This window comes from Pseudorasbora parva, chromosome 17, assembly GCF_024679245.1.
Source record: "Pseudorasbora parva isolate DD20220531a chromosome 17, ASM2467924v1, whole genome shotgun sequence".
NCBI lineage: Eukaryota > Metazoa > Chordata > Actinopteri > Cypriniformes > Gobionidae > Pseudorasbora > Pseudorasbora parva.
Genome location: NC_090188.1, coordinates 11,722,170 through 11,733,355, shown reverse-complemented (window position 1 = coordinate 11,733,355; position 11,186 = coordinate 11,722,170). Strand labels below are relative to the sequence as shown.

The window sequence follows — 11,186 nt, the reverse complement described above, 5'->3', positions numbered from 1 at the left end:
GCGATCATCTTGTCTGTCAGCTCCTCACTCTCATGATCAATTAAATCCGACTCCTGCTCCTGATCTGTGCTGCGACTCTTGTTCAGTTCACGCTGTATTAGTCAGACATGTTTTTTTTTTTCAAATTGTAGTGTCTGAAAATTGAAAACGGCAGTGGGGGCAGTGCCACAGTGGGCAAGTGATCGTCTTTAACCGGTTGGAAGCTGTGGCTTGTGAGTGGCCCATTTGGGCAGTTAAGCAAATACATTTTTGGAAATGTCTTCCATCCACTAGCAAAAAATACATTTTCAGTCTAGAAGGCACCAACTTCTAAAATAATTTCACATTTCTACTTCATAAATGAATGATCCAATTTAAATACACATTCATCTTTCCTGCAGTGAAATATATATATTAAAGGTGCCATAGAATGCATTGATACAATATATTAAATTGTTCTCTAATATCTACATAGAAGGTATGTGGCTTAGGTCAGGGCCATTTTCAACCCTAGGATTCGTCCCTAGAATGAAATTGGCTTTTTATACCTTATTTGGAATAGTCATGAATAATAATGTTGAGCTCTGCTCTGAATGGATGTTTCACAGCAAGGCTCATTTCAGTAGCTCACACAAGTGCAGTTATTCAGCAATCACAATCGCAAACAGCACAAGCGGCCCACAATTGGGAGTTCAATTTAAAAAAATGTCCTGGATCTTCCAAGATTTATAATGGCAGTGAATTGCCGTTTCTGTTAAGTCCATAAAAGTGCATCTATCCATCATTAATGTAATCCATATGGCTCCGGGGGTTAATAATAGCCTTCTGACATTTTATGAACTTCACAAACTGTAATCTCTAACTTCTTCTAACTTGGAGATATACAGTTTGTAAAGTTTTAAATACGGATTTGTCTTAATCGCTTCTCTTCGGAAGGCTATTATTATAACTGCCACTGATGGAACAACAACATCGACCAGAAGTAAACGGTTAACTGCCATAGCCCAAGAACACAAAAATCACTAAGCAACAATAAGTAGCAGTTAAAGTCGCGCATGCGCAATAGAACGCAGTTGCCGTTCCATCAGTGGCTGTTGCTTAAGTCCCTATTTACCCCCTGGAACCATGTGGAGCACTTTTATGATGCATAGATGCAGGTTTATGGACTTCAAAACAGCCATTATAAAGCTTGCAAGAGCCAGGGCATCTTTTTTTTTTTAAACTATAACTTGTCTGAAAGAAGAATGTCCTATCATAAACACCTAGGATGGCTTAAGGGGCAGTAAATCATGGGATAATTTTCAATTTTGGGTGAACTATCCCTTTAATGAACCCTAATATAAATTTTCTTTTTAATGAACTTTAGTTGCAGCCAGAATATTAGGTAACAACTGATTAAATAAAACTAAATAAAAAAAGAAAATAAGATATTACGATTTTTCAGGGCACCATTTATTGTATTAGAGAGCCATTTTGCATTGTTTTACCACTGGTACTCAATTACAATTTATTGCAAACTTTCCCTCGTCAAGAGATATGACACAATACTGTTTATGCTGAATCGTTTCTATAACAGAGGTGGTACAGATCAGCATGTGTTTGGAGAGATCTGAATTCAACTTGACACATTTTAGCTGTTACAGAAGCAGGTTAGAAGTCCAAATAAAATTTCTCAGAGAAAAACAATACTTTGAAACCCTCAGACAGGTTCATAAGGCAAATATTTTCCCCAATGGTTTAAAAAAAGTGAACATTTGCAGCGACCATTCATTAAACTTTTGACAGCCTTAAAATAATATAAAGCTTCTAGCTACGGTCTTGCAAAACATTAAAATCAATAACTGACTTATTAAAAGGGAATGCATTATTTTGTGGGACAAAATAAGTTGATTAAATCTCAACCATCATACCTGTTTGTCCAAACTCAAACTCTCTTTAACTTGTGTATAGACTGATATTAAGACTTGAACTATTTTTAAACAAAATGTATGAAATATTCAGATGAATGACCAAACAAAAGCCCCAAGCTGTTTTATGCATATGACATTTTAACTATCCAACTAATTACACTGATTGAGATGTTTAAATCTCTGTCAGTGTGCTGCGAATCAGGGGTGTGGTTTGGCTTTATGTCGGTCAATGCCCTTGTTTTCTGGAATATGCTTGTAAGTGCAGCGATCATTTTTTAAGCAGCCAGATGTCCTCCAAAAGTAGCACTCATCAGGCTGTTTGCTGAGAAAAAAAAGGAAAGACAAAAATGTAAAATTACCATGAAAACATAACTATTAGCCTGAGGCTATTTGCAAATAGCGAGATAAGCCATTTACATTATTGTCTTTGCACCTCAGTGTATTATAGTACATTGTTAAACAGCATGCAATAACATTCATTGTATTATATTTATTAAAATCATAAAATTATACTGCCTTATTGGGACATTGATTGTCCCTGTCCCTAAAGCCCTCCCGTACAGCTAAACCAAAACACATTGATCCTGCTGATCAGTAAAAGTGTCCCCAAAGGTTCAGGAAGAAAGCCATGGTTATATGGAGTATACTTTAACAGGCTATGAGTTCTGCTGTGTGCATACTCTAGTAATCACATCCTTTTTTTTTATTTAACATCTAATAATTCAATGTTTAATAAAAGTTTTAATTGGGCTTAACACAAGCTGCACAAGCAAGAGAATGCTTTCCACATTCGTTAAAGCTTATGTATTCACAATTGAACTCCACAGAGTAGCTACCTTTTAATGAAAGAATGGGAGATAGGATGAGATGAAGAATGGGATCAGAAAAAGGCGAACTTATAACGGTTGCGACTAAAGAAGTTGTCACTATCCTTAATATTCGTACCACTATTCCTGTGATCTTAAAGGTTTCTTTTTAAAGTTTGTCTGGTTTAACCAGGTTGCACTAGTGTATATAGCCACAGCAAACAAGATGGGCAATTTGCAATGACACTCTAGAAGTATTAAGCTACATAATATCAAGATAGTTTCATTTTTTTTTCTACTTCTTTTATTAAATTAAATAAGTTTGTGCTAAACACACCCCCATCAAATTATTTGTGCCAGTTCTAACCTCTAAACACAGTGATATTTCATTTGTGTTCAACAATTCAAATTCAGCAAGTTTACTCACTCAATCTTCACAGGAGCCTCTGTAGAGGCATCTCTGGACACTCCAAGACGTGCGTGAATCCTATCAGGGTAGCGCACCACAAGAGTTGTCCCATCAATGGCATAACCCTGCAATACACAAAAAGCATATATAAACTGTAATGTTTCCCCTCATTGAAAAGACAAAATGTATTCCATCCCCACTGCAAGACCTTTATCCCAATATCACCTGACAAGGGTTACACATTATCAGCAACTATTATTTTATTAGCAGCATGCTTAACATTCAACTAAACAAACAATGCAACTGAGAAAACGTACTTACATTTAAGTCTTTTATAGCTTTTTCACAGTCGTCCTTCTTGGTGTAGTTAACAAATGCACAGCGTCTCATTAGTAACACTCTTACGCTATGGACTGGTCCAACACTGTTTCACAAAGAGAAGCTCCATCACATCAAAACGGAATTAAACATTTTACTGGTTTTACAGTTATCAAAATCAATGAGGTCACTTACAAGCTGAATAGGTCATAAAGCTTAGCTTCAGTTATAGAAGGCACTAGATCTCCCACCCAGATAGGGAATAGCTCTCTGTTTAGGGACGAAAGACACACCAGGATTGAGATGATTTTAAAGTGAAAAGTTGTATTATGAAAGCCTGAATGTGTGCATCTTACGGGGCATGATGATGAACTGGAGAAGCGTTTGGCATACTGGGTCGAGGCTCATTCTGAGGAAGAGGTCTGAGAGGGAGTTTAGCTGGAGATTGTGGATGATACGCTACAGACATAAACTCATTTTCTCTGGGAACTAGGACAGGGGCAAAACCTAAAAAAAAAAAAGGTTTTAAAGTAATACATTTCTCATATTGTAAAACATTACATGAGCTCAAAATTATTACGTTTTGAAAAAATGATTACATTCTGAACATTACAATAATTATAATTTAATAATTATTACCTTATGTGCAGTCATTGCATTGAGTTGCTACACCCCCCAAATTCAAGCTCATTTAAAAAATAATTTATTTTACTTAATTGTTCATATAAATAACTTAATACATCACAATGGGAAAATATGGGAAATATCCCCATAGGGAAAAAATATCCCCTGAAAGGAAGTGTTCATTTCTGACCCTAATATGTATCATCATACCTGATAGCCCAGAAAGAGCTTCTAAGGCTTTTTCTACAGTTCCATGAAGAATAAGGGCATTTGAACTCTGCTCTTTGGTGAATCCCATTTCCTGTTGGAGCAGCAAGCATATTTTGATAGGCTCACTCAGATGATTTATAACAAATTGGCAACTTAAAACCAATATTCAGCTGCAGACAACATTCAAGCAGTATCAACGCTGAAACAGTGTGATTCATTAGTTACTCATATCTACTTACCATAAGCTCCATGAGCTGCACCCTCATTATCTCCTCAGCTGCATCCTTACATGCAACGTCCAATTTTAACACTTCATTATATGTAAGTCTGGCTTCAAAATATCTCTGACAGAAGGGAAAACAATAAGATTGTATTAGAATAAAATAGCAGAGGGGCTTTTGTAGGTCAGTCTGTACTCTAAATGATGAAATGACACTGGCAAAAAGTTGTGGTAATACCTTCAAACCAACCAGCGCTTTGCCTTTTCTGTAAAGCCCTTTTATCCATTTGGGGTTCATAGAAAGAGCAATATCAGCATCAGTTAAAGCTTTCTCATACTCCATCATCTTTTCATAGCAGTAAGAACGATTTCCAAACAACCTGCAAAGAGACACACACACTTTATATAAAGGTAACCTCTTCAAAGATATACATGATTTATAACCAATTTATTCATAACTGATGTTTGAGTGTTGGCATGGACTCTTACTTATACTCTTTAGGGTTGTTTTTTATAGCATCTGTAAAATATTTCACAGCCATCCCTAGGTTTCCTGAGGCGGCATACTGGTTACCTATAACTATAAAAATAAATGTGGGAATTAGGACATTTCATTACTAAACCATTTTTAAAGAAAAACTCTAGTCACACACCTGCCAGCTCCACACTTCTTGTAATACAATCATTTGCATTGACAGTCTCCTCTGACTTCTCCTCCGACTTCTCCTCCTCGTTATCAATCTACAGGAATGACAAAGAATTTAGTTTTATGGACACATAAGTGAAGAATTGGCTACATCAGAAAGCCTGTCTCAAAAGGGTTTGGTCATGGTAATATACAGATACTTTTGCAAGAATATGGTTATTAAGCCTGCATTTACTGGATCAAAATACAGTAAAAATAGTAATATTGTCAAATATTATTAGTTTAAAATAATGTTTCTGTTTTGATATGCTGTTAAATGTAATTTATATTGAACTACAATTTCATAATCATCGTGTGAAAATCTGCACTACTCCATCCTGTTCTGCAAATGCTTATGTGAACACTGTTAAACAGTAACTACTATCAGGGCTACTTCAAGGGTTAGTTCACCCAAAAAAAAAAATTCGGTCACCCTCATGTCATTAATTTGGAACACAAATTAAAGTACGCTTTCAAGGCCCAGAAAGGTAGTAAAGACATCGTCGCTTCATAACATTAAGGTTAATCCGCTGGAGTCGCATGGGCTTTTTTTTTAAGCTTTATTATTTTTCTGGGCCTTGAACGTGTTAATGCCGTTGACGTCTATGTGGGGGTCAGAGAGCTCTTGGATTTTAACAACAACCACAAAAAAAAAAAAAAAAAATTGTGTTCTGAAGATGAATGAAGGTTTCATGGACTTGGAACGATATGAAGGGGGATAAATTCATGACAATTTTCATTTTTAGGTGAACTAACCCTTTAAATAGCCTTCTTTAACATCCTATCAAGGAAGCACACCTATTACAATTTTCATTTTTATCTCTCTCTGGTTTTCTTTCTGGAATATATAAACATGTATTTTTATTGCTTTGTATAGGCCTAAATACTCACTCTATAAACTTTTTATTTTATTTTAAATAAATGACTTAAAAATGTGTAAAATCAAATGTTCAATGTTAATCACTTTTGTTGAGGGATGTGTCAGTCAGCTACCACAGAGGGCAAGTTATAATGCTGACCGAAACACCAACTTACATTTTAGTGCATGTGAATGTTGTTTTAGTAGACATCGGGACAAGTAAAGTACAAAACTGTTTACAAAAGAAATGATAGGTTAGTAACCGAATGTTATATCGCGACCATGCATTTGGATTTGTGCCGAATTAGAGAGGTACATGTGAGCCCATACATTTTAGTATTCTGTTTTGCGATTTTACAAATTTATTAGCTCGTTCCTCTGGACATTGAATCTCTCGTTTCTTTTCCTAAATCATCACTACTCATGTCTCCTTTCTAAAGGGGATTATAAATCGCATCCTTTACTATTAGCCTACTTTATCTTGTTAGTTTCAATCTTTATCTCATCAAATAAAATGTGACACTGTTTGTGCTTGTTAGACAAGTTAAGGCACATCAAGTTTAGCACATTTCACATGCGCAGGTAATTCAGTTTAGTTTTCTTCAGGCTCGCAGCATAGCTATTCATATCTAGCTCATGTAGAAGATAAAATTTGCTCTTCTGACCTTTTACAATCAGTGCCCGTTGCTTTGGAACATTGGGAGAAAACAAAGATATTAGACAAGAGATGGGCTCTGTCCTGCTCGTTTTCCACGGTCCTCTCAAAGCACAGAGCGGGATATACGAGACAACATTAACCTTTGTGGAAAAATATAATTAAACTCGACAAAATATCATGTAATTTCTTGCTTCCATGGTCAAGGTTTAGCTTTGCCTATTGTTTTTATTTTGAAATGTCCTTTTAAAGCTTGAATCACATTAAAAGTAATTTTTCACACACAAAAAAAGTAATTTTATGCAATTCCATTTCTAACTGTCCATTTTTTGGGGTCATTTTACGAAATAGAATTTATCAAAAATTCTGTAATCAAATATCAGAGAAATAAAGCTACTAACCGACACAATTGATGCTGAAGCATTGAATCATTTAATGCTCACTTTATTTATAATTGTAAGCTTGAGGCTGTTTTGTGTCATGAATTTTCTTTTTGGGGAGGGGGTCCCAAAGTTATCATGGTCAGGCTGAAAAAGTTGGAGAACCACTGCATTAAACTACCCAGTTTTATATAACAATGACAACTGTTAACTTGTTGCCTTAATCTCTTATATCAGTAACTGTTAAAGTTCCGTTAAATATGAAAGAACACTGCATTACACCTATCTTCCCACCCTTAAAAATCTATTCAAAAATAAATCTAATTTATAATCCTGTGTAAACAATTGGGCAGTTGATCAAAAAATACTCGACATAATGGAATAAATATCTCCGTTCTTTCATAAATTGTTTAGTTTCAACTAAAAATGTATAACTAAATTTCCACTAAGACTTAAGAACTAATTAAAGGGTTAGTTCACCCAAAAATGAAATGTGTCATTAATGACTCACCCTAATGTCGTTCCACACCCGTTAGACACGGTCATGAATCAGATCACCAATGTCACGTGATTTCAGCAGTTTGGCACGCGATCCAAATTATGAATCAATCCGCTGATTCATAACCGTTTGAATCTTTATTTGAGGTTTGAAAATAAATGCGGAAGAGAAGACAATGCTGAATAAAGTCGTAGTTTTTGTTATTTTTGTACCAAAATATATTTTTGATGCTTCAAGAGATTCTAATTAACTAACTGATGTCTCATATGGACTACTCTGATGATGTTTTTATTCCCTTTCTGGACATGGACAGTATAGTGTGCCTACACTTGCATGTGCTCTGGGACTAAATATAAAATATCTTAAACTGTGTTCCGATGATGAACGGAGGTCTTACGGGTGTGGAACGACATTAGGGTGAGTCATTAATGACATCAATTTCATTTTTAGGTGAACTAACCCTTTAATTTTCACCTGGTTGTATCCAAAGTTCATTTGAATTTGTTTCTAGATCAATAAACATGACACTGAATCACTAGGCAGTAAGACAGCTGATTTGTATGTTAGACACACCCAATAGCTATCTTTCCATCCATCATTTCTTTGTTCTGCTGAACACAAACGAAGATATTTGGAAGAATGTTTGTTACCAAGCAGATCTCACCAGTCATTGACATGACATTCTTCCAAATATCTTCCTTTGTGTTCAGCAGAAGAAAGACATTTATTTGGGTGTGGATCAATTTAAGCATGACTAAATGATGGCAATTGTTATTTTTGGGTGAACAATCCCTTTCAAGCACAAAACTGGAATATCATATAAAATATCTGTGAATAAAGCAGCATTTCCATCCCTGGTGTTCAAGAGAACAAAATAGTCACTTCCTGCGAAATTGGTCCAGTATAATATCTACAGTATAATAAAAAAGGAAGTTGCTGCAACTGGGGAAGCTATTGTGGCTCATTGTCCTACATCATAAACGACTTGCATCTCAGAGCGCACCGATAATACAATAAACACTGATGAGTTTCTTACTATCACAACAAGAACCCATCAAAAGCAAAACCCTCACAATTTTCCTACATGTCATCTTTTCACATTTCTAACCTGTTTTTGTGGCGTAGTGGTGACTTTCTGCTCTGACCCACGTGGTTTTCTTGAGTTTGTTTGAGCAGGTTTCTTGTCAGGTTTGGGTTTTTGTTCTAGTTTGCGCTTGGCGATAGCAGCTGCGTTTGACACAAAGCAGCTATTCATGTCAAGCTCCTAAAAGACACAACCATCATGAAAACCAGTATTTTCCAATGAGTGAAGAGCTCTTCATATATAAAGCAAAACACTTTTGTAAATGACAAGTCATATTGCCCACCTCTGGTTCCATATTTGACTCCTCTCTCTCTTCATCATCTTCCTCATCATTACTGCTATCACTGCTCTGCACAGGTGCTGAGGTGAGTTGAGGACCAGATGAGCAATTTTTGTTTTTAATTTTATTTTTATTTTCATTTTCATCTTTATCTGCATGTTTAGTCTTCTCAGGTCCAGGGTCAACTTGTACCTTAAAACAAAGCAGCACCAAGATAACATTTAGTCTCAAAACGATGGAGGTATGACGAGTGGCCACAAACTGCATCAATTCAACTAATACTTAAACCATATACAACATATCAAGTCATTAAATACACAAAAATTCTCTCTCACCAGTTTAGTTTGTTCTTTATCTGCATTCTCCTTCTCTATTTTTTCCAGCCAACGCCTCTCTTTCTGTCTCTGTAATATTTCAGAAAAATTTAACTTGAAAAAATATTCCTGCTTATTATAATTAGACAAAAATATTTTTTTTCCATGTATGCCCTTACTATCTTTTTCTGTTTCTTCTTCTCTGCCTTTTTCTTAAGTTTTTCTTCTTCATCCATTAGTTCTTTTGCATTTCTTTCTGCTTCCTTAAAAGAAGTTAAATAATGTTAAATGACAAGTTAAAACAATGAGTGAACCACAAGTGTTTGACACAAACCTCAGCTGTAATGCGTTTGGATGGTTTTGGCAGGCCTCTATCAAGAAAGTTGCGAGAAAAGCCACAATATCTGTTGTTTGTACGGATGTCATTTTTATCATTATTGTCGACATCATCATAATAATCCTCATCAGATGACCCTTCATAGCCGGGAAACTGAGCTGCAAAGTGGTCCAGTTCTGGAACTTCAATAAAAAATAAAAAACAATTACCTTAAATACCACACAAATCAGCTCATTAAGTTGAAATAATCAATACAAAAACACAAGTTATACAGATTATATTGTGACCCAGTTCATCTTTTACCTTAAAAAAAAAAGTTTGAAAACAACTTTATTAAAGTCACAATGAAATGGAAGTTGTGAAAGACTTTTCTTCCTGTGAAGTATGTAAACGAGTGAAACCGCTTCTCAAACAAGAAAAATAAAAAAATATAGATGTGCATGGATAATTCATTTATAATAAATTCTGCAATATTCTATAAAATATGAGTAGTCAATTTTGAATTCAAGGTGACTTTAATGCCTTTATACCTTAACGAATCAATAATGACTTTAATATAGGACAAAAATATTTTTCAACTATTTTAATATCCAAAAACATAATGCACTGTCAGTTTTGAATATTTCAATACGAAATGCTGAATAAAGTTCAAGTTGAATGCACATTATCTTTTTATTTATTTAAAACTTTAGAGCACTAGAAAACATTTTTTGAGGTAGTTTTAAATTATTGCAATGATAGCTAAATTTGAATTTTAGAACAGCCCTACTACCGGTATTAATGTTCTAAATAAGTGACCATGTTTGAGTAAAATAAAGCAATGTCTTACCAAATCCATAACCAATACTCAAGGCATCAAAGATGTTGCGATTTGGCGATCTATCATTTATCATATCGACCACAGCCTCCTAAAAATTTGAAAAATATAAATTACGAACTTAAAATTAAATTAATCATGTTATCAATTAAATGCAGTAACCTAATAACTCACGTGAGTCCGCATGAGGCGCTCGTCGTCACGAAACCGGAAGTATTCTGAAAGAATCATTGGAAAAATTTAAAAGTTTGAACATGACTTACATAAACACAGATATACCAAAGTGCATTGTGTGACTCAGTCCCGCCATATGTGATCAAACATGGCTTCTCTTTCGTATTCTGTTGAAGTCTGAGATATACAAACACCTAAAATATACTATAGATTAACAAGACAGCATGAATAATAATACAAGAGAAATTGGTAACTCTTTCAGAGCCTCTGAACAATTTCCAGGTCTGTATTGCTAAACGACACGATACGATACAAATCTATTGTTGTTAGAGCTACATGTGTTTGCATGAGCTGGCGAAGTTTTGTTAGACGACATGGAAAGAGCCGAGCAATACTTACCCGGTCCCATGGTGTTTTTTCTTGACATTTTAGCGAATATATTTATATATGTTAAGTAATTCTAAATTATAAAAATATTTAAGTAACTTCTAAATGGTTTTACATTCCTTCCAATCGTAGTGTTTTTTTCGAGATTCGTTTCCACCATAGACTCCACCTTTGCACATACACAGTGCCCTCTAACACGCATGCGCACATATTTTCTAGACGGACGCGTGGTACACCAC

General features: G+C 35.1%; 1 protein-coding gene across 1 annotated transcript; it reads right to left on the bottom strand.

The window, feature by feature from the left end:
* Positions 1-1,413: 1,413 nt before the first annotated feature.
* si:dkey-33c12.4 (uncharacterized protein LOC560112 homolog) lies at positions 1,414-11,150 on the bottom strand. The gene is made up of 18 exons (XM_067421794.1): positions 10,960-11,150; positions 10,561-10,604; positions 10,399-10,477; positions 9,567-9,751; positions 9,412-9,495; positions 9,254-9,322; positions 8,922-9,110; positions 8,663-8,818; positions 5,130-5,217; positions 4,966-5,056; positions 4,715-4,856; positions 4,496-4,600; positions 4,257-4,347; positions 3,779-3,929; positions 3,618-3,692; positions 3,426-3,528; positions 3,123-3,229; positions 1,414-2,211 (listed from the first exon to the last, which is right to left on the bottom strand). Exons 1-18 carry the CDS (start codon positions 10,985-10,987, stop codon positions 2,088-2,090), a joined length of 1,911 nt encoding a protein of 636 aa, XP_067277895.1. The 5' UTR covers positions 10,988-11,150; the 3' UTR covers positions 1,414-2,087.
* Positions 11,151-11,186: the final 36 nt, after the last annotated feature.

Bases quoted from the DNA above. Each gene is read 5' to 3' on its own strand.
- si:dkey-33c12.4 (XM_067421794.1), bottom strand. From the start codon at position 10,987: ATGTCAAGAAAAAACACCATGGGACCGG. The intron at 4,601-4,714 runs GTATTACCACAA...CCCTTCTGTCAG, and splicing joins AAGCGCTGGTTGGTTTGAAG to AGATATTTTGAAGCCAGACT. The intron at 3,529-3,617 runs GTAAGTGACCTC...TTTGTGAAACAG, and splicing joins CTTTATGACCTATTCAGCTT to TGTTGGACCAGTCCATAGCG.